Genomic DNA, 24,146 nt, shown 5'->3' on the forward strand with positions numbered 1-24,146 from the left:
CTCCTGCCTTTAAAAGCTCTGTTGTTATTCCGTCCTCTCCTGGGGCTTTTCCGTTTTTAAGTTGCCTTAGGGCCAAATTCATTTCGTCTAAACTCACTTTGGGAAGCTCATCGGTGTAATGTCGAGTTAAGGTGGCTCTGGGATCTTTATTGGAGGGTATTGGCTTAGGCGTGTGTGAGGTGTATAAGCGACTATAGAAGTTTTCAACCTCCGCAAGAATCTCTGGCCTGGATGTCGAGACGCTCCCCGTTGATGTAGTCAGCTTTGTCAGATGAGACCTATCCAGATTTTGCGCGAACACTTTCGATCCACGATTTTGCTCAATTGCCTTTTCAACTGCAAGAGTATTATAGGATCTAAGGTCGCGCCGGACCATTTTGGATATTTTCTTATTTAGCATCCTCTGGACTGACAAAGCTGATTGTGGGTTATCGCGTCTCTCTGCCATCAAAGCCAAAGACTCAGGCGAAAGTTTAGACTTCTTGCCGTTGGGATTTATTTTGAATAAACCTATGCCCTCATCCCTCAGAATATTTATAACTTGTTGAAGTTTTTGATCAACGTCGTTTGTGGGTTCCATGGTAGCAAATCTATTGCTTAGTTTAAGCTGATAAATTTCAGGTTCAGCCACATTTTGAATTGTATTGGGCCTGAGTATTATCTCAATTCTACTAAATACATATTTCTAATCACATTGCTTCAATAATTAATTAGAAGGGATGGAAATCCGGATCTCAGACAACATTCTAATCCTAGGTCAGCAAGTACGATTTATGTTCTAAGTGGAAAAACTTCAATGCGCGGCATAATTCCTTGTAATATACAATATTACATAAGCAATGGGATATAGGAAATAGTTCTCAAGGTCTCCCGGCGACCTGCGCAGGCGCATACCGTGCGAAGCGTGACAGTGTTGTATTAAATTGTATTATGTAAAAAATGACTAACCTTTATATCTGTTGCAATGGTTACCGCAGATGTCACGGCCATAGTTTTCTTATTTATTTATGCATACATATTTAGGAATAATTCAATTTAAATTTAAAAGGACAGATTTAATTCAAACTATCCATTTATCGAGGATCGATGACAAATATTTCATTTCATCATTTTCCTGATAAGGATCCATTTCATAATTTCCTTACACTATACGAGTATATAAGCAAGCAGGATACTGTAGTGGATTCTAATCATACAAGCGTGTTTTTATATATACTTATTTTAATATGTATATAAAGAATCCACAGTAATCGAAATATTTATCTTATCCAACAAAATCATCCCTGTCTAATGAAACCTGAGACAAGTTTTTATATAATGTGGTATTTTACTAATTTATTAAAGGCAGAGCAATACAAACAGGACGAATCAAATCAATATATTCTACGAACAGACCAGAACAATTTATCGTCTATAATGTTTATCTGACATCAAACTGTATCCAAATTTTATATACATTTATATAGGTAGATGACCGGTTTATGGCTTACATTGTTAAATAGCAAAATAGTATAGTATGATACTAGTTATTTTTTTGTTTTTCTCGTGTTATTTGGTGGTATGACATACAAAACTATGTACCGTAGGTATGTACAGCTAATTCAAACATTGTTGTACAAAAAGCTACAGTTATTTAACATGGAGATTAAAGCACAGAGCACTTTCATACTTATTCATGCAACGATCATTTAAAAGTAGTAGATGTTCATCGCCGATTCAGTATGATAAAATATTCATAGACGCCTATTAGAAAAAGCAATGTACTTCAATTACAATAAAAAGTGAACCATTATAATACAGAACCATAATGACGCAAAAAGTTCGGAATTCGCAACGTTTCGCAATTAGATAGAGACAAGGATATGCATTAAAACAAGAGGGAAAGAAATGAAAAGTGGCATAATGAATGGGTATTAAATTTAATGCACTTTCGTAATTAACTAACCGTTAGAAGTAGGTATTTCTTTCTGTTATACGCAGCTTAATATAGGTTAATCTTAACGAAGACCCATTAAGTAGGTAAAAATAAAACAGGTCTTTTAAAAATTATGCATAGAAAATATTGTCTATTTCAAATATCATATCTAATAAAACGTTGTAAAAGTACATTATATATTTTGCTTGGGTTGCTTGTAAGAAATCGCTCGGGAGCGCTAAACCCGCCCATTATACATCTATAATTCTATAGTTCTGTACTAATCTGTTTCTCTGTATGCAAATTATGTACAATAAAGAGTATTATAATACAATATACTATAAAAAACAATGAACTAGACAATAAATTCAAAAACACATAAAGGTTTCTCAAACTGTATTTTTGAAGTAATATTATGAAGCAACCTATCATGTTTATTAAAAATGAAGTCGTTTTATAAACATTACGGTAAAATTAAACTGACCTCCTTGAGAAAAAAAAACACAGGTGAACAATAAAGAACCTTGTATGGTTAGGCGTAAATTAATGGCGTTTGTTTTTTTTTTTGCGAAATGAATGACGTTCGCTAAATGGATGACAGCTGTCACTTTTTATATGTACGATGAGCCAAGTGCGAGTTGGAATGTGAATTAGTTTATAATTGATATTATAAAGAGTATATTATTAAGGGAAACAGGGCATTCGAAAAATATAGTATCCCTATATGATACCAATATTTTTTCATTAACTCTTTTATTTAATGTGTAAGCACCTATTACTCCGCAAAATTAAGCCTGATTTTTAAATACCTTTTAAGCGAAAAGTGTACTTATACCTAATAAACAATCAAAATATATATATATACTAGCTGCACCCGGCAAACGCTGTTCTGCCTTACTCTTATCATTTAGGGGTATGAAAAATAGATGTTGGCCGATTCTCATAGATACCGGATAAGCACAAAAAATTTCATCAAAATCGGTCGAGCCGTTTCGGAGGAGTATGGCAACGAAAACTGTGACACGAGAATTTTATATATTAAAGATATATTAGAAATGTTATTAATCTCCTATTCGGTTAATGTATTTAGTGAGTCGAAAGTTGTGTAGTATAATAAGTATTTATTTATTTATCTTAAATATATAGAATTTATGTACAAGCAATGCATATACTTACATGATTGCTAATATAATTGTGTAGGCGTTTGCTTTACTATACTAAATAAATAACATTGACAATTTGTCGCTTGGCGTAAATACGAAAAAAAATTGAAAACATTGTTGTTAAGGCACAATGAAGTTTCTTATCAAAAAAACCCACCACGGGTGAATCCGGGGCGGACCGCTATAATAAATATCTTGTAAAAATATCATTCGAAGATACGACAAATATTTATTTAGAAAAAAAACATGTCTTTATTTCCATTGGATACCATACTGCAGGTTACATTTGAAAATCAATTCTTCAATTATCTTTGAATCTAATGATTAAGTATTAGAAGGTTTAGTTGAAATCATTAGGTCATTATTATAACAATAAAATTAAAATTCAGTGTATAAAGTTAGAAAACCTCATATATAAAATTACTAGCTTTATCCTACGACTTCGTACGCGTTAAATTCGGAATAGTTTATGATACGTATAAACCTTCCTCTTGAATCAATCTATCTGTAAAAAAACAACATCAAAATCCGTTGCGCAGTTGTAAATATTTTAGTATACATAGGGATATTAGGATACACAGAGAAAGCAAATTTGTTTTATAATATGCAGTGATTAAAGAAATTAATTTGTAGTACAAAAAATTACTCCGTATTAAATAATACACAGAAATGCAGATCGCTGTCCAAAATGAAGACTTTTAATAATAAATCAATACACTTTTACACCTACAACTGGTATTTTAGCATATCATAGTGATTAATCGAAGAAATTGGACTTCATTACGAATACATGTCAGAGATACACGTAACTTTTTATATTTGAGAGTTATGCAACTAACGAATTCATTTACAATCAGTAGAAAGTTAATAAAAGGGAACGTAAATAACGTCATTCAAATTGTAAATATTGGATAACTTTCCATTTTAATGCTTAAACACATAATGAGCGCAAATTTTTAACCGACGCTTCCAAAAACGAAGGCGATTTGGATTTTTTTTTTTGTTTATAGTCGATTGATGTGATTCTTTTTGTGCTTGATAGAAAATTCAGAAACAGGTACGTCGATGATGTTTTTTTCGGAAATGTAATGAGGGTATCACGGATGAATTTTAACCAGCTCCCGTGGCCCCTTCACTTAAGCGGCTCGACGGAACACAGTGGGGTTTTGGTCGGTAAGAATCCGACATAAGCAAGATACCCACGGCTCCTTCCCCGGGGGCCGTGGGTATCTTTGCAAGATTTCCCCACTATAAAAATAGGAAATGTAAAAGAAAAAATTACTTGCTAAGGCAAATTACGATCTAATATTAAATATCGTATCAGACTTAAAATTTCCACATGTGCTCGGCGGAGAAAGCTGTATTAATCTATTAAAACGTTAATATCGATTAGATTAATTATGTTATATAATGCGTCTGGACACACAATTTTAGCGAAATCGAATTATGTTTAAACATTCCTGCGTATGAGTGCAACATAGATCTTCTCTATTTTATAGTATTTATTGTTCTACTTTCTACTACTAGATTTATACTTTTAGTAGTAAAGTAGGTTATAATTAATAATGCACACAGTAATTGCTGTGTGAATTGTTAGAAAACAGACGCAAAAACGAGCTATTAAACTCAAACTAAAAAATACACTTATTCATTTAGACCTCTTATAGAAGCACATTTGAATTATAACGCAGTTTTAACATTTACCGCCGGTTCGGAAAGCAGTTTCTACAGAGAAGAGCCGGCAAGGAACTCTGTAGTTGCTCTTTTAATAACAACTATCTGCGCCCCGCGGTTTCATCCACGATAGTCCGTATCCCGTAGAAATATCGGAATAAAAAGTAGCCTTTATGTTATTCCAGTTGTCCAGCTATCTACGTACCAAATTTCATTGCAATCGGTTCAGTAGTTTTTGCATGAAAGAGCAACAAACACACACACATCCTTACAAACTTTCACATTTATTATAAATGCGAAAATATAATTATTAGTAGGATTAGAAAATAATTAAATAAACGATCAACAGCATTATGCCCCCATATGTCAAATTGTCAAACAAACCGTGATGAGTCAACGGGCACACTTACCAAATGGGTCGAATTGGTCGAACGCGACAAAACAATGGTGGTGAAAGTTGTGAAATTTATTTTAAGAAATTATACGCGACGTATTTTAATACGTGAATCAATTTAATATTTCTTGTGTGTGATATTCCATATATATTTAATTTTCCCATCGTTAATAACTTCCCCATATCTTCTCCGTTTAAAGCGAGCAACGCATTTTGCAGCGACCCTACCAGTGGCGTAGCTAGGGGGACAAGGGCCCTGGTGCATAGGGAAAGAATCGGGCCCTCCTCCTCTCTTTCCGCCTTCCTTCCCTCTTTCAAAGCTGAGGTTAGAGGGCCCCCTGAGCTCCGGGGCCCTGGTGCACTGCACCACTTGGCCCTATGATAGCTACGCCACTGGACCCTACCCCTACAAATATTCATGGGCGGTGGTGATCGCTTACCATCAGGCGAGCCACCAGCAGTTGCCCGCTCTTCCTTAAAAGAACGTTGAATATTTTGATGCCCATACAAAATGTAATCGGATATCTGTTTTTTAAGCAAAAGATCTAATAGATAATATATTGATAATAACATATCGAATAGACATTTGTTTGGGACACGTTTACGCGCGATAACATATGTGTGAACGAACAAAGTCGAAGGTATAAGATAGTATTAATAAATATTGGACCGCATCCTTGGTACAGTGGTTAACGCGTGAGCTTAGAACCGAGGAGTCCTGGGTTCGATTCCCAGTGGGGACGCACAAAAAAAAAACTGTTCTCGGTCTGGCAGGACACAGAAGGCTGATCTACTACTTACCTACCTACCTACTTGTCCATAAAGAAAATCGATCAGTGAAACAGTTGTACATCATCTGCCCCATACCCCACTAGGGGACACGGACTTCACTTTTAAATAAATATTGAAAATAATATAAAACTTATAAATCGTTATGTATGCGATTTATGGATAACGGAAGGAATTATATTACAATTTATATGCATATGAATTGTACGGAAAGCCTATAAATAACACACATTTACCTATTCGGTTGCTCTCTACTTTATTTTGCAATATCGTTAATTTTAAGCACTAACTGTGCTCCGCGACTTTGTTTGTCATAAAATATAACTAGTTATTGCCCTGTCTTTTTCTAAGTATGAGAATGTTACCTAACATGACTGGGGATTTTATTATTAAACTAGACGTTCGTCCCGACTCCGCCCAGATATCAAGGTTCCTGTTTTATCCCAAGGGAACATGTAATCGGAATGAAAAGTGTCTTATCACCCATATCAGCTCATTCTCTGTCGGTATACCACATTTCATCAAAATCCGTTGAGTGGTTTCAGCGTGATTGACGGACAAGCACAAAAAATATCATTTATAATATTAGTGTGTTTATAGTGTATATAGTATGTAGTATCTAAAATACAAAATAATATTTTTCTTAATTCGCCGAGTTGTGCATTTAGTTATCTGTACACTAATGATAATATCCTATATAATATGATCCTACTTCCTACTAATGTTATAAATGTGAAAGTTTGTAAGGCTGTACGTGTGTTTGTTGCACTTTCATGGAAAAACTACTGAACCGATTGCAATGAAATTTGGTACGTAGACAGCTGGACAACTGGAATAACATATAGGCAACTTTTTATCTCGATATTCCTACGGGATAAGGACTTACGCGGATGAAACCGCGGGGCGGCTAGTAATAGATACATTTGCCCTAATCGCCACAGACCTTATTCTGTACCCATACCAATTGTCCGTAGAAATATTATACGTCTTTTACTTTACCAAAACTATTGCGTAAACCAGCACCTTTCTCACAACCTTTTAACCTATTCAACGTCACTCAAATATAAACTCTATTGCCAGTCGTATAACATTGTTTTTACGTAGCAGAGAATGGTTGTGGCTAATGATATTTTAGACGGCTATCAGCTGTACTATAGATAGACCTTCCGATCTTTGAATGACGAGACACTTTCACGTAAAATTTATAATAGTAATATTAAAAGTACTGAAGAATGAACATCTGGTGAGTGTTTGGTTCGCGAAACAGATCTATCATTAAAACAATAATTGTGTTCTGCACCTGCACCATACCAAGGGAATATGGTTTAGAAAAGGATAAAAATGTTTTCATTGCAAATAGAGGATTTAGGAGATACGAATTTATGTCAATAAGATAAGTATAATAAGTTACTAGCACAGACTATAGCCTAATTATCTAATTGCTAAATAATCGAATTCCAAATCTTTGACATTGAAAATGTTTAATGAACGACCCAACCTTCTTAGTTAGTTTTAAAATAGTCCATAACGATTATCATATTATTTGTGATCATTTTTCGATGTTAAATACATTATATGTAGGACATATCTTAATTATCTTTAAAAGGTTAAAGTCTAAATCCACCTATATACGAGGAACAAACTCCAAACACACCACACATGTTTTCTACGTTTGTAAATCTAATTCCCGTACAAAAACAAGAAAATCTAACAGGATAGACTTCACCGCAAATCGTAATCCGTTTGCCACAGTTACGCAACGGGTTGCTACGCTCCGATTCACTGTAGGTAATGGGCTTAGTATTTGCATTAATATTACGGAATTCCTCATTATTTGCTCTACAGAGCTGATAATTGCGGTACTAAATGGAGCAGACTTTGTCCTAACAGAGTCATGGTGCAAATGGGAATAAATTTGGAATAAGGACACAAACGTTTTAGGTAAAACTTTTAACTAATTAGCAATATTGATATTCCTAATTTATAAATCATATCAATTATCATTATTTATTCCCGAAGTTTGTCCGTTAGGAAAAATAAATTGAAAAGGAATTATGAAAACTTCTGTGCGTAAAGATAACAAAAATAAATTGGGTATATTACGACTTTCATTTAAAAGTAAACATCAGGGGGTCGAAAAGAGCCTGAATTACTTCGAGAAGAGGATAGTACGGCCGTGATGGATTTTTGCTCGACTTGGTGGGGTCACTGCCGTGCCCTCATATATGATTATTAGTATAGTATTATATTATTATCTGTGATATTATCTACCCATTAATTCTGTGCAGTTAGGCTATCATAACCCTGTACTTGGCCGTAACACTATAGAATATTATATGCATCCTCAGGGAAAACTAAGTCCCAGCTGAATGTCGATGACCTGGAAGGTTATATGACATTCGTTGATCGAACGAAAAAAAAACTTTTATTAAAACGTATTTATTAGTTTCACCTGTATGTTTGTATGTAACAGACTCGACTTCGACCCTTTTTAAACAGACATAATATTTCATTATTTGTACACTTATCAAGTTTCATGGAAAACAATTTCATGAGCTTTATTGTTATCATAATGACGTTCGAATAATTTCGAATAATTTCCTTACATGTAATCTGTCAGATAAAGTGACATTAATTTAGTTGATTCATAATTTTTTTTATCTATATTATAAGTATGCCTTGCACCAGGGGTTGGTATACAAAGAACCAGAAAGAAAATTGGAAAAGACCTTTAGAAATTTTCTATGTTGAGATAGTTTCGCTGACGCATAACTCTTGAAAAATAACTAAGGTAAACAGTGATTTATTATACCAACAATGTAACGTTTCATAATTAACTAGAACAATAAAGATTCATCGCCATTTTAAGTGGAACAACCTTTCGTATCGCGGAAGTATCGCCAGCATACAAATTATACGGGTATTAATATAATGCATGCTATTTATAATAACAATCAGAAAGGAGTATTATCGGTTTTAAGACATATTTTTATTATGTGGTACCACAAAGTTTGTATATATCCTACTGCTGTATCCACTATCCGGTCAAAACAGATTTAAATATGGCAACATCGTTGGAATTGATTATATAACTATTAATTACTGACACACGGTTTTAAAGGCAAGTCAAGATATAAATTATTTAAATGCCATATTTACGTATCCTTTAGGATATGGTGAAACATAAAACACATAATTATGAGTAATATATTATGTTTTTCATACTAAACACTTATTTTGAATGATTATAATCGAAATATTTGAGTAAATTGATAAGCTGACCTCGACATCTAAACCAATTAAGTGGGCAGAAATTTATAATGACGTCCTATTCAAAGTCATTTTTATTACATCGTAAGACTTATTTTTGGAGCACTTATAATCGACATAAATTAAATAAATATATTATTTCTAGGAGTAATTTCTTAAGAGAAGATCGGATAAGAATTTCTGCCCATTTTAATGTTTCATTTATAAAGAAAAATTCGTAACGATAATGCCCTAAAAGCTATATGTTCTTAAGCGTATAGATTATACACGTAAGTTCTCGCACATAATGTTAAAAACGTATAAACCTCTCTTTATAAGAATAAAATATAATAGTTTAAAAAAACTATAAAACACGCTTTAACAAAAATCATATTTTGCAAATTGAAAACTGGAATAATTTTATCAAATTAGTGTATTGTCATCGGTCCTCAATAAATCTACAAAGTTTGAACGAAATCTGGCCGTTTAAAGTGGGTCAAAATCGCGCCCAAAGAAGTCAGTTACAAACAAACAAACAAACATACAAACAAACAAACAAACAAACATACAGGTGAAGTTAATAAAAGCGTGTTAAAAAAACAAATAAAACCTGTTGTCACGAGAGCTCCCGGATGCGGTTGAATCAAGAGTATTGTATTCCTCATAAAAACGGGACGCTTATGTTATATGGTCATTAAAGAGACATGTAATTTAAATTAATTGAAGAAGAATTTAGAAATTAAAAACTTTTTAACGGATTTTAAACGCGATTTATTCATTATATTATTAACCCGACGTTTCGAACACTTTACAGCGAACGTGACCACGCACGACCAAGTTTTTAATTTCTAAACGTATAATACTCGCGTAAAATTAAACACAAGAAAATACTATAAAGAAGAATTTTTAAATATTCCAATTCAAATTAGTTTAATAAATCAAACATATAATATAACCTTATACCTAAGTTAATTAAGATAGCAGTATAAATAGGTATATAACAGTGAAACAATTGAAATAGATGATGTAACATAAGACGTGAAGAACAAAAAAAAATATAATAGTTTAAAAAAACTATAAAACACGCTTTAACAAAAATCATATTTTGCAAATTGAAAACTGGAATAATTTTATCAAATTAGTGTATTGTCATCGGTCCTCAATAAATCTACAAAGTTTGAACGAAATCTGGCCGTTTAAAGTGGGTCAAAATCGCGCCCAAAGAAGTCAGTTACAAACAAACAAACAAACATACAAACAAACAAAAAAACAAACATACAGGTGAAGTTAATAAAAGCGTGTCGGTCCTCAATAAATCTACAAAGTTTGAACGAAATCTGGCCGTTTAAAGTGGGTCAAAATCGCGCCCAAAGAAGTCAGTTACAAACAAAACAAACAAACATACAAACAAACAAACAAACAAACATACAGGTGAAGTTAATAAAAGCGTGTTAATAAATATCATTGGAAAAGTGTACGCTTCTAATTGAAAAGTTTATATCGCTTTAAGGAACGGAATAGAGAAATAATTTGTCAGATACAAAATATATGTAAAAAATCAAATAATTCAATTGCTTGATGTTTTCGTGTTAAGGTTGCAACGCAATTTATGTCTTACTGCACGTCTATCTCAATACTTATATTGTGAAGTCAAGATCTCAAACATCTTTTTATAATATTTTTATATTATTATATAACACGTGGTTGCTATGAAAATAACATATATTATGAATCATTTCCAAAAATAAAGGAGGCTCAATAAAACTGTACTTTTTTGTATTTGTTGCTCGATAGCTCCTTGCGTTTCACTTTTTTGATTGATGATTTTCGTGTTCGTTTCGTTGTTATTATTTGGTCCCATTTAAGAATCTGGAGAGAGCTTATTTGATTGTTTGTTACGATGAATGTCCCTTTGGTTTGTTTTGTTTTGTTACATTAAAACTTTAAGAATAGGAAATCTAACTTCGGCCATATTTCATTTATTATTTCTCCTGGATGGACGCGAGCAAAGCCGGTCTAGAGCATAGTATTGTACCTTCAGGTTCTGCCGCAGAACTACTCCATAACCGACTGTTATACTAGTTTCATAAATCAAATAGACGTAACCTTCAAAATGTTTATTAACAACACAGCTATTTAAATATAACTTTCCCCATATTTTAACACGTTTATATATGCGTAATATATTGCTACATTTATGGCAAGCAAGTGCAATTTACTGGCAATATGACAGGAGCGTTGCAGTCTTTCACAATTGGAGGTCGGCCGTGTACAAAACGCGATGTGAATATTTAATCATGTTCATCGACTAGGTTGTTAAACGACGCTATTTTTATAGCTTTTAGACCCTGGTGTTGACGTCAGAGCGGGCAACTGTGCTTCACCTGATGAAGCGATCACCACCGCCCATGAACATTCGCAGAGGTAGTGCTGCAAGTCTGCGGATGCGCCGCCTGCTTTTAAGAGGAAAGGCGAAAGGTAAGGATTGACGACTGGATAGAAGGGACTGGGACGGGTTAGGGAAAGAATACGGGCCTCCTGCTTCCCCACTCACCATAAGAAACAAAGTGGCAAGCCACTATTTCATGAGACTCATGAACCACCTTGGATCCGCCCTAGATCTTCGGAGCTGTTGGCCAGTTGGTATAAGCAATTGATAGTGTGACCGAAATTTAACAAGGGGAAGTAATTATTAATGGGTTGATCTCCGTATTATTAAGAAATATTTTGAAACAAAGCTCGATAAGCCTTTTTATGCTGCGTTGGAAGTCTGTGTAAAAGAGTTATTTTATTTACCGGTTGATAATGTGTATAGTGTTGTTTGTCTATAGTCTATAGTTTTAGTATTAGTTTTGCGATCCGTGCTTCAAACAAATACATATTCTTAATAGTATTATGTTATCTGTGGTAATACGAAGGTGAATGGATTATAATAATTAATAACTGAATATTCACAATTCTACGTAAGTTAAGTAGGTACCTACTACCTACCTATTTTAAATTTACCAAGTAACTTGCAAGGCCATCCAGTTAGTAAAACCTAAGCTATAAAAGGGGCCGAATAACAACAATTATCTCGACCTAAAATGACTAAATTGGATATATCAAGCTTTATATCGTTGCGAAATAAAAGGAGGATTTATTAAAATACACAAACTACCGGTTTGTTGATTCTCTACAATGGTAATTGTTAATTGGAAATGTAATTTTATTTCTTTTAAATTTGACCACTTTATACCAGCATTGAAATTAATTGAATTGATTTGATCAAGTATACTCGTATGACTCGCATCCCTAAAGAGTGTTAAACGATTAAAACTCAAATAATCCTAATTAACAAATAAAGCATAATATTGAATTTTAAATACACAATTGAACACCATTGCTAATGTAAACAATATTATGTAAGTTGCCCATATAGCTATACACAAACGGAACCTCCCTTTAAAGTCCAATAACCAATTATTTAATTACTATAGCATATAAATTTTCACACGCAATGCCATCGACAGTATTAGTTACAACATGACGACCTTGCCATGTCTTAGATTCGTACCTGTTATCTAAACATTCTCTTTGTCGATCGTAAATATTATTACGATTAGTATAATTAGCTTCTATGATGGAGAAAATGAAAAAAAAACTTGCTTGTAATTTGAAAACACAATTTGTGGGAACAGCACAAAGTTTGGTTGAACTCTTTCAGGTTATTGCCAATTTCAGTTGCAATTGAAAGTACATTTCAATATAAAATAATGTCTCTCATAGTTATAGTATATTATGTTGTCTGTGCTCTAACCATTCGAAAATTTTTTTATGTAATTTTTGTAAGATTAAAGAATATATGCGTGTGTGTGTTAACTACATGGTAGAGTGTGTATTTGCTTATACGTTTATTAGTTTTAAGCATTATTAAAAATAGTATCATGTGCACTCTTTCTGTAAGTAAACCATAAGAGTCCCAAATGAAATAGGTACTCCTCCGTCCTCCAAATGTTCTTAAAAAAGTACAAAGTTTTTGCTCCACGTATTGATATAAAAATAACAAGCCCGTTATTACACAAGAATACATTGACATAATAGTGTTATAATATAATATATAAATTACAAAAAAAAAATGATGATCAAGTGATTGAACCAATTGATGTAATCGCGCGGCATTGCTTTTTACATAAATTTGTATTTAATCATATTCATGCCCCAATTAATTAATTTTGACCGCCTCCTGGCTATAGTGGTTAACGCGTGAACGTAGAACCGTGGAGTCCTGGGTACGATTTCCGGTGGGTACTCACAAAAACAAATCTCGGGCTGGCAGGACACAGAAGGCTAATCAACTACTTGTCCACAGTGAAAATCAATCACTGAAACATGTATATCATCAGCCCCATAGCCCATTACGACACACGGGACATCACTTCCCTTTCCCTAATTACTTGACTTTGGAATTACTTTCACCAATACAATCAAAATTTTCATAGTATATATGTCCTAAAATATAGTGCTATCTACATAAATTTAACAGTCTGAAGGTGCGTGTCGTACCAACTTAACAATAAAATAAATAAAATAGAAAGAGTATGTTATTCAACGACCTAAACATACTAGTATAGTGTTAAGTAATAGTTTTATGTTGGCAGCGAAAATTTTAATTAATTGTCTATAGTTAACAGTTAGCTTTCTTGGTTATGTCATGGAATAGTTATTTCTATGAGGCCATTTATAAAAAAAAGTAAACGATGGTTAAACAAAGAATAACTGACATGATGAAGTTATTTGTTTACAAGGCAAGAAAAACAATAAAACAATTATTTATTTCCACAGTGAAATTGTAAGCCGTTCGTGTGATTCGAATATGTTAGCTAAATGCAAATATGTTAAGTAGTTATTTGTTTTGTTATATCTTATATTTACATGTTGAATATGTTATGTTATATTTTTTACAGGTTAGTTATAAAGTCAAAGAGTCCATTGGCATAGGGCATAGATTATTAATGCCCTAGTCGATACGAAAAGTGAAAGTGCCTTACCTCGAAGTCGTTACGATCCCGCACCACCATAACTTTTTTGAAGAAAATCTGGGGCATATCGTCACCTTTAATTCCACCACAATTATATTTAATTAAATAATAACAGTTTCAAAATCACTTTAAAACTTTTTTGTCCGCGTCAATTTTGGCTGTATACGAAAAAGTCACTGTCATTTTTTTAATGTCATTTATTGGCGCAATTTTTTTTTTTGTTTTTTGAATTTTTTTATTTTGTATCTACCACCAGTGCTGCACTATCTAATATAAAATTTAAAATAACTGAACATTTCTTGATTTTAATATGTTAAACAGCTGTTATATAAAATTTTGACACGGAACGTTGCCTTCTAACGTTGTGTATTGGACTAACCACAAACAAGTATAATGTTTACAAGTACGAAATGCCGACTTAGCTTGGCACTGTTGCAATATGCAATGTTTTCTATCACAGATTTCGTCTCTATTTTGTTAATGATAAGGTATAAATTTGTTGGTCGTAGCTTGCAAAATTCGTGTCGATAACCGTTTGGCCTGACTATTGCGATACCTTGACGATATGAGATCAATCCCGATTAATTTACTATATTCAGAATTTGTTAATTATGTTGAACGTGTCATGTTGCTCAATTGTGCATATGTGCAAATTGCAACATATCTAGAATATAAATTTCATAACTAGATAATATTTCATTAAACACCACCATGAAAACATAATACTATAGACACTACAAAAGAACCTTGTCCCTAGAGACAAAAAGAGACATTTTTTTTTCTTTTGCAGACAAAGTTTGAACTCAATATTATTGTCGACAATTAAGAAATCTCTTCTAGTGTTTATTTATTTTAAACGCTAACGATCTTTAATTACAAGCTTTTAATAGCTCTATCTATAAATTATATTCATTTTTAACTAGTCTGTCTGAAAGTGCATGAAAATTTAAAGTCAAAAAGACTACGCGTTGCAAATTAATAGGACTTCGGTTAGATCACAACCTCCTTTCAATAGTTAGGCATCTAACAGCCAACCAATACTACAACTATAGTTATGTCACAAACTTAAATCTTACTATTGTATAGCTAGATAGCAAAAGCGACTCATTTGATCTATTTATATGACATTTTAAAGAGAATAGGAGGAAACAGACGGAGATAGATAGGAAACACTTTTAAATTTTTAGTTTTATAGAATTTAAATCTAGTTTTAGGCTACTTTTTGTTAACTGAGTGCGTGAAGAGGGTAGAAGTTTTAGTGAGCTTATCTTAATTATTATGATTATGATAAAAATTTCACGATAACTTAAATAAAAGACAACATACGAAAAACATTTCTTCTCAAGTTGTTACGGAACGCTGCAGATCTTTTTTATCGATATATAACACCTTTTTTATATTACATTACCTGCAATACAAACTCGTTGCTATTCAGAAGAAAATTCCACTTTCTCTGAGCATGTACTTTATCCGATTTTAGAAGCAGTTAGCATATTAAAACGGTAACGATGCGTGTTAAACGCTTCCTGGCTTATTTACATATTTGACTGTATCTAAATATTTATAAAGACTGCAGCTAAATAACGTGTTTTCTGTTGCTAAAAAAATAATTAAAGTTTTTGTAAAACAAACATTTGGGTGATTTTTTTTTATAAATGGATTAAACGTTTGTATACAGTACTATATAATTTATAGCATAGACATCCAATTAAATAATACATTTATAGTATGAGTCCGATGTTGAATCTAAACCAATATTGCAAAACATTTGTGTTAATTAAAATTTATCTTTGAAATTTTTTCACATGTAAACTATAGGACCGATTTCATAAATTCTGTCGCCATTAGAAAGCTGTATCTTCACTGAGTGACATGGGCTATTTAGGTACGACAGGCGAAGCCGGGGCGGGTTGTGTTAAAGATTAAGTATACACCAAAAAAAATAAATTAAGTATAACAAGTCAGGTCCAGAGCGCAAAATTATTTTAAAAAATCGGGGCCAAGTACTGGAAGAAATCATTGAATTCCCCCAAAACTCATATTGTACACTTATTACATTAGCTATCGCCTGTACACAAACATTTTAATTGTAATTCTAATTACTTATAAAAAATCATTAACTAATTTAAAAATCTTTAATTTCGACGCTTTACGCCTTCGCGTTTACTTTAGCAATATTGTTGTAATGTGAAATGAAATATTTATTGCGTACTTCATTAATAATATAAGCCTGTTTTAATTGGATTTTCTTTAAGTTTATGTTGCAAAGGCCGAAAGCCACGATTACGCCCGTCAGGAGACTATCCCAATTGCATCTGTTTAATATTATTATTTGCTTGTTTATATAGTACAAAATGTAATAAAAAATAAAACAGTCTACGGCTTTTTGAACTGAATGACTAAAGCATGAAATACGTAATTGCTTTGTACTCAATACATCTCTTAAGTCTAACTAACTAATAACTCTAAAACTAAGATATGTATTTTATATTAACAGTTAACTTTAAAATATTTGCTAACTCAAGGACAATAGTCCGTAATGGTTACTTATTAATGTTTGCTATAAACATTGTATTATAAAATACAATATTTAATTAGAAAGAACAACATTTAACGTACTAAACATAATTTGACAGCTTAAATATAAATATGTATTAGAGACGATAGAAATATTGTGTTACGTAAATTGGAATATTAATAAATATGTATAACATTGTATAATAACACGTTTTAGGTTATAGTACACTAGATTTTTGCCCGCGGCTTCGTTCGTGTCGCGTAACAGTCGTTCCCTATGCAAATTTACTTATTTCAAGTTTTAGTACATAATTAAATCTTACCGATAGATCGGTACTTTCAAATCTATTACTTCATTAATTACAATATTATATTAAAAACTAAATTTACAGGATTCCGTTTCCTGTCTAAAATATATAATTATCATCCTACTAATATAAATGCGAAAGTTTGTAAGGATGTGTGTGTGTGTGTGTTTGTTGCTCTTTCACGCAAAAACTACTGAGCCGATTGCAATGAAATTTAGTACGTAGACAGCTGGACAACTGGAATAACATATAGGCATCTTTTTATCCCGATATTCCAACGGGATACGGACTCACGCGGGTGAAACGCAGGCGCAGCTAGTTATATATATAATTGAAAAAAAACAATAGGTGATATTGTTTAGTAATAAAATAAAAGTTTTCGTTACATGATAATTCTGTTTGAATATCTTCAGTGGAATAGAAAACTTATTTATAACACGCTTTTATTGAAAACTGTATGTTTGTATGTAAGCGACTCCTTTTGACTCGATTTGTCGAATTAGGATCGCCAGATTAAAAAATGTCTTTACTCTGTGATGACAACTGTGACAATTTAGTTGATTCAATCATTAAAGCAAGTATTTAATAACTTCGTTGATCGCAGACAACAATTTATATAGATTGATAGCAATAAGTAAAAGACGTTTCGTGCTTGCGCATCACGTTTCCACGTTAGATAATATAATTTCTAATTGCTTTTATATATTTTTAACATGACTTCATTTGCGCGATTCTTGATTAATAAAACATGGTGACGGGTAATTATTCACTTCCACGTAACGTTATTGTATATTGATACTAGTTTTTGTTTGATGAAAGTTTAGATAATACATAAATAATAATACACAATAAAGTTGTTTATCGTAACATAGATTAAAAACAGGTTGCATAAACTGTCATAGATTAAAAAATTCGCTCTCAATTGAGTGAACATCGTTTTTTGTAACTGGATATAATTTTTACGAATCACAAACAATTGTCTTGTGCGGGTGTAGCGGTTTGCTTGACTTTATATTCTGCATGAGTATATGGGTGCATTTCATCAACCCTACGTTTATATTTAGGTACAACTTTGTAAACAGTTAGGTACCCTCAATTTTCTTGGTGCGGAATTGAAAAGATTCTCTCTTTCTTGAAACATTGGCTCTAGTGAAAGTGAAATAAAAAAAAAAGGAAAAATCAGACTTAAGCCATTAAAATCGGCTACCGATGTGGTTCAATATGGTAGCACTTTTGTTTGCTACTTACGTTTAAGTCAAATCCACTGGCGATCCAAGATCTCCTCCCCAGTAGACCCGTTACATATTTCCTCCTCCATTTAGCTAGCAAGCCGTCGTTGCTCCTCCTCCTTTTAGAATGACGATTCACCACATACCGATCCATTGTCCTTGCTCATCAACCATTCAATGAACACCGTGCAACACAAAACAAACGAAACGATGGGTGCGACCAACGGACGTGCTAAAACTAACTCATAAAAAAAATCTTGAACGCGATGTTATGTTATATAAATTAACCCACTAATTAAGAATATGCATTTATAATATAACGCGACCGCGATGTTTAGAAAGTGAGCTCTATGGTCTCGGCGAGTTCTTTTTTCGAATTTGACATTTGCGTTTTGGCGGGCTATCCAGACGTCGTCCTTTGACAAAGTTTACACGGTCAATAATATACATTACACTTATTGTTACCTTATTTGTGTTACGGTATGTTGGAACGAATACGGACACGTGACCCGAATGAAGTATCTTCGTATGTGGCACCTGCTATATCGGACAATAGATCACTCGCTATGCGTCGCATCAATTCGTCCTCCATGTAAGTAGGTAATTTTAAAAGCCTACATACTTCGCCAAGGACGCTGCAGGAGTCATAATAGGATTTGATACAGTTCCACATATGAGTCACCTGTGAGAAATTTTCGAAAAGGCACAAATTAAATAAAATAGCAATAATCTATAAAATATTTATTTTTGGGCGCAGAAACTAAATTCACCGTTAGGTAAAATGTAAAGTATAGATAGAAAATTATTATTGTAAATAAGTAAGTAAGTACCCAGGTGGGCACATTGAATTACTGCTACAGGCGTATTGTATAATAATGTTTTTTAACTTGTTTTGGTAAAAAAATAATGATCTTTAACTTGTTTTGATTCAGACTTACGCGGGTGAAAGCGCCGGGCGCACCTAGTCCCTACTAATCCCTACTTCCCTACTATTCCCTACTATTCCCTACTATTCCCTACTAATATTATAAATGCGAAAGTAACTCTGTCTGTCTGTCTGTCTGTTACGCTTTCACGCCTAAACCACAGAACCGATTTTCACAAAATTTGGTATGAAGATAGAACTGAACTTGGGAAAGGACATAGGATACTTTTTATCGCGAAAAAAGGGTAGAAAGGGTTGAAAGAGGGGATGAAAGTTTGTATGAAAGTTCGTTATTGTCAAACCGATTTTGATGAAACTTGGTATGAAGATGGAGCTAAACGTGGGAAAGAACAAAACATACTTTTTAATAAGAAGAAAATATTCCTTACCATGTCGCGCGATATAAGCGAATTCTACGCGGGCGAAGCCGCGGGCGAAAAGCTAGTAGGCTATATATGTACCACGAGCGAAGCCGGGGCGGAACACTAGTCTTAGACTAAAATAGCAAGTAAAAAAAACAAAAACCAAAATTGCATAATCCATACCTTTTTATTAAAAAAAGCTGAACCGAACATATAAACAAGGGACAAGGGATAAAAACAAATCTTAATAAAACAATTTTCAAAATAGGATAGTTTTTATCCCACAAATCCTATGGGAACGGAAATCAAACCTTTTTTCGTTGGGTAACGAGACTTTCTATATAATTCATTTAGAATCTTAACTACGCGAGCGAAATCGGAGTTATCACGTATATTTTATTTGAAACACATAACATTACTATAATAACTCTGTAGGAGACAATAATTCATGATTCTTTCGCTATTATTTGTTCTCGATGAAAATAAACTTATGCAGATTGATTATTTAAAAATCTGTTAAGTGTGAATGGGATTAGCTACAAAAGTCCCATACAAGGCAGCTATAGAGCAACTGCAAAAACATATATCCCGTCCAATGTATGACCGTGCCTGGTTTTTTTTATTATTAGTTACTAGCTGTAACCCGCGGCGACACTCGCGTATAACGGGGTCCAAATAGCCTATGTGCTAATCCAAACAATAATCTATCTCTGTACCAAATTTTATAGATACGATAAGCTGTTTTCGCATGAAAGAGTAACAAACATCCATCTTATAAACTTTCGCGTTTATAATATTGTTGGGATTATAGCGGCGACAGAAATACATCATTTCTGAATTCTATTTTTACAACGAATAATTAAATGTAGCCTAGTGTTAGACGGACGGATGGACAGAGAGACGGTCAGCGAAGTCTTTGTAAAAGGGTCCCGTTTACCTCTTTGGTACGGAACCGTAAAACGATAGCAAGCGCCAAAATTTATTTACGAAACAAAATTTATTCATTATGTTATTATTTAATCGGAGAATGTAGTAACTTTGCGTGAAACACAAGAATATCCAAAATTATTTTTTCCTAAAATTACTAATTCCTGAGATAAGAATAAGCTGCAGGCATGCTAATAATAAAAATGTTGTAATATATTTTTTTTCAAACAACTTCTGCGCATTATGTTTTGGTAGGCGCATATTTTTATAATTCCTTATATATTTTACAGTTTTTAAGTGGCGTTCTTAAAACTAAAGTTTCAACTTCGTCTATTTTGTTTTTTTACTTTATAACTCGATGACTTCGTGGTTTTTCCGACAGACTTGATAGAAAATTCTTCTCATTTGGTCCTCTTTTAAGAATTATTGGTTATTTTTTTTTGTACAAAAGATGTATTCTAAGTTAAGTAATGAAATCTATTTATTTCAAGCCTCTAGTTACAACTACACTTCATTGAGGGGAGTTAAGGCCAGAATATGACGAGATTATTCATTTTTAACAAAATTGACGTTGTTTCTCTTAATTTGAATGTTTTTGGTAATAGAATAACTTTCTAGAAGTAAATGTAATTTCCATACATTATAAACAATAATAATTCACAACAACAACGCACAGACAAGTAGGTTTTAACATAAGTATTCACTATACTGTATAATCTACATATTGGTTAAAACAACAGACCAAATCGTTGGAATCTTCTTCAATCCACGAAAAAAGTCAAAATGTCACAGCCTAAATTTGACAATGATGGGTTTCAAATAGTTTCTTCAAAAAAATCTTTTAAAAATAAATCGACGAAAGTGCCCCGACAACCGTCTGATTTTTGTGTACAAAATATTGATATCGATTTGATCAAGGCTCAAAGGTAAGAAGAAAAGTGTGTACACAAATATTTTGAGGTTATGTATAATATTTCTAAAAAAGTTTAAAATTTTCAGACAAATAGACTCGGCTGTTGAAGTTTTACAGGAATCGCAATATTTAAAAGACGTGTTAAAGCGTGTGAGTAAAATTGTAAAGAATAAAAAAGTCACCGAAATAGTTTGTTTTGGTCTTGGACACATAGGAGAGTGCAATATTTCCAAATATCAATTAGCGTTGTTGCTATGCATTACACGAGCTTTAGAGCCAGCGAATGTTCTAGTACATGATCCTATATTTACTAGGCAAGAGTGTGAACTAATAAAACGCAATACATTTAATATTATTGAGAAAAACAATGAGGGAAGTTATGTAATACAAAAAGAGGGTTTTACTCTAGTTTATTTACCACATTGTCCTAAGCAATTGACAAATAATTTTCTCTGGAGTAACTGGGGTTCAAATTTGGAAAATTGCATTCTTGTATGTAATAGCTTTACTGCACTCACTGAGAATCAGTTAAGCAGAGTCCTATCTGAAACTGTTCCATACATACAAAAAATATATCCATACACAACTGAAGTATTCTTAGAAAACAATTTTATCTATAAAGACATTTTTAACGATACATCCATTCATTATTTCGCAAATGAAAAATTGTTAACTGTTCCACCTGATTTCTGGTTGAAGACTGAAAAGCCAGAGTACAAAGAAACCGAGGAGTTTATAACTTCTCTTATGATTGAGAAATTAAATATTGTTTGAAGGTCTGAATCATGGCATCTATCACATCGAAACCAGCATTATCAACATTGAGGCAATTGCTTTCGGAGTTAAGAAAGCAAAGCTCATCTTCAAAATTAGCTGAAAATCAAATGGCAAGGTATGTCTTGAATGAATACCGAAAATATCAAACAACTGACCAACAGCTTTGCAAGGCAGCGGATGAAATGCATTTTAAAGCCAAGAGCTACTGTGAATATCTTCAGAATTCTCGCCTATATAAGGAAATCAATGTGGAATTTAAAGGCAAGGGAGAGAGGTCTGTGGAGGACACTGCAAGAATGGTTGGGTTTAAGCTACCCCATGATCCTAAGTAATTGAATAAATTAATTTATGTATAGATACTACTGCAGTACAAATTTATTATAAACCATCTACACCTCTGAACTAGGTTACAAATCTTAATAAATCCCACACTATTGATTGTCTTCTTCCATTATTTGATATTTGATAACAAATCATGAGTGTAATTAAATGTTTGAATAAAATAAGAATCATTTCTTAAGTCACAATTTGAAGATACACTGAATAAATCATGTTTTAGTTTAGTCAAGTTATTTTGAGTGATATTTGAAATTAAGAGTTGTTAATAATTAATGTAAAATAAAACAAACTTTAAAAGTATATTTGTATATTTATTTATAAATGCATTTAAACAATTTCCATATAAAAATATAATTGTTCTATAAGATTAATTTTATTGCGTGTATTCCTTTTCGATTAATTTTGCAATTGTTTGTAGTTGCATGTTGCTAGTTCCTTCGTAAATGGTGCCGATTTTCGCGTCCCTGAAGAATTTCTCCTGTGGGAAATCTCTGGTGAAGCCAACACCCCCCATGAAGTCTATGCATTTTGATGTTAGGGTTTGAGCGATTTCTGGAAAGATAATGTTATTAGAATGGGTTTGTAAACAAACTCTTCCACATTCTGACAATTTTTTTTATGAATTTTCTCCGTATTCAGTAATTTTAAGAATGAGTTGTTAACAATTTTTAAATGTCCAAGTGTTTTGGCAGGACAATCTGCCAGATCTGCTGATGATTTAAGTAAGTGTGCATATTTATAAAAAATTTGGCAAAGAATATATTGGTAGCCAGAATATGACAAAAATTATTGCCTTTTGATATAGTAAGGAAAGGTATAAGGAAACAGATGGATGGTGTAGCTAAGTACTTTTGTAAAGCTTCAGTAAAGTATTACTTTTAGGCATTGATATATTATAATTATGGTAATATTAATTTTTAGAACAATCTATTTGTCTGAAATTTAAGGGTAGGATTAATAACATTTTTTTTTGTCATAGCGGGCAACGGAGCTGGTAGTTCGCCTAATAGTAAGCGTTCACCACCTCCCATGAATGCGCTGCCCGCTTTTAAGGGTAAAAGTATAAGATTAACGACTGAAAAAAGGAATGGACTGGGAAGGATGAGGAAAAGGAAACGGGCCTTCGATTCTCCCTCTACGAAACACTAGCATGCCATTTCACGCCGGTCTTCTGTGGGGGTGTAGTACTTCCCCGGAGCGAGCTGGCTCAATTCGTGCCGAAGCGTGCTCGCTCCCACAATTAGAGGTATGTGATGTAAATGTGGGCCATTTAAAATGTTTAATTATGGGAGATACCATAAACTAGCTGCACACAAAATTTCATGAGAATCGATCCAGCCGTTTAGGAGTATAGCAACGAAAAAAAAATAGTATAGTATATTATTTAATATATCTTACCAGACGCATAATATTTGGCCATGGCGGCCTCCTTAACAAACTCGACGCCGTGTTCCTTGAGCCTCGCCGCGTTGTAAGTGAGCAAGCGAGCCGCTTCGAGTTCGGTTTGCAAATGCGCTATTTGGTAGCTGATACCCTGGAAATTATTTGATTTATTTGTTTTTGTTTTTGTCATGTTGGTTAAGGGTTGGTGATATTTTCCCCCCCATCGGTTCCAAGCCTTGTCGTGGCGGGGGGGCTCAGTAG

General features: G+C 33.1%; 3 protein-coding genes across 4 annotated transcripts in view; 1 reads left to right on the plus strand and 2 right to left on the minus strand.

The window, feature by feature from the left end:
* Positions 1-18,428, minus strand: part of LOC119833789 — a 75,139-nt gene extending 56,711 nt beyond the window's left edge. Inside the window, exon 1 of one of the 2 annotated variants that reach the window (XM_038357968.1) lies at positions 18,279-18,428. In XM_038357968.1, coding sequence (XP_038213896.1) covers positions 18,279-18,413 — 135 coding nt within the window. In that variant the 5' untranslated portion in view covers positions 18,414-18,428. Of the gene's footprint in view, positions 1-14,214; positions 14,599-18,278 lie in introns of those variants that run through there. The other variant, XM_038357969.1, reaches the window with a different exon arrangement.
* A 2,837-nt stretch (positions 18,429-21,265) lies between these two features.
* On the plus strand, positions 21,266-22,796 carry LOC119833810 (protein FMC1 homolog). Its single transcript, XM_038357997.1, has 2 exons — positions 21,266-21,399; positions 22,163-22,796. Exon 2 carries the CDS (start codon positions 22,172-22,174, stop codon positions 22,493-22,495), a length of 324 nt encoding a protein of 107 aa, XP_038213925.1. The 5' UTR covers positions 21,266-21,399; positions 22,163-22,171; the 3' UTR covers positions 22,496-22,796.
* Positions 22,797-22,822: 26 nt separating this feature from the next.
* Positions 22,823-24,146, minus strand: part of LOC119833809 (short/branched chain specific acyl-CoA dehydrogenase, mitochondrial) — a 14,843-nt gene continuing 13,519 nt past the window's right edge. The window contains exons 8-9 of the mRNA XM_038357996.1: positions 23,901-24,036; positions 22,823-23,054 (exon numbers count right to left, since the gene is read on the minus strand). Coding sequence (XP_038213924.1) covers positions 22,876-23,054; positions 23,901-24,036 — 315 coding nt within the window. The 3' untranslated portion in view covers positions 22,823-22,875. The remainder of the gene's footprint in view (positions 23,055-23,900; positions 24,037-24,146) is intronic.

The sequence above is a fragment of the Zerene cesonia genome, chromosome 18, assembly GCF_012273895.1.
Source record: "Zerene cesonia ecotype Mississippi chromosome 18, Zerene_cesonia_1.1, whole genome shotgun sequence".
In the NCBI taxonomy this organism is placed as follows: domain Eukaryota; kingdom Metazoa; phylum Arthropoda; class Insecta; order Lepidoptera; family Pieridae; genus Zerene; species Zerene cesonia.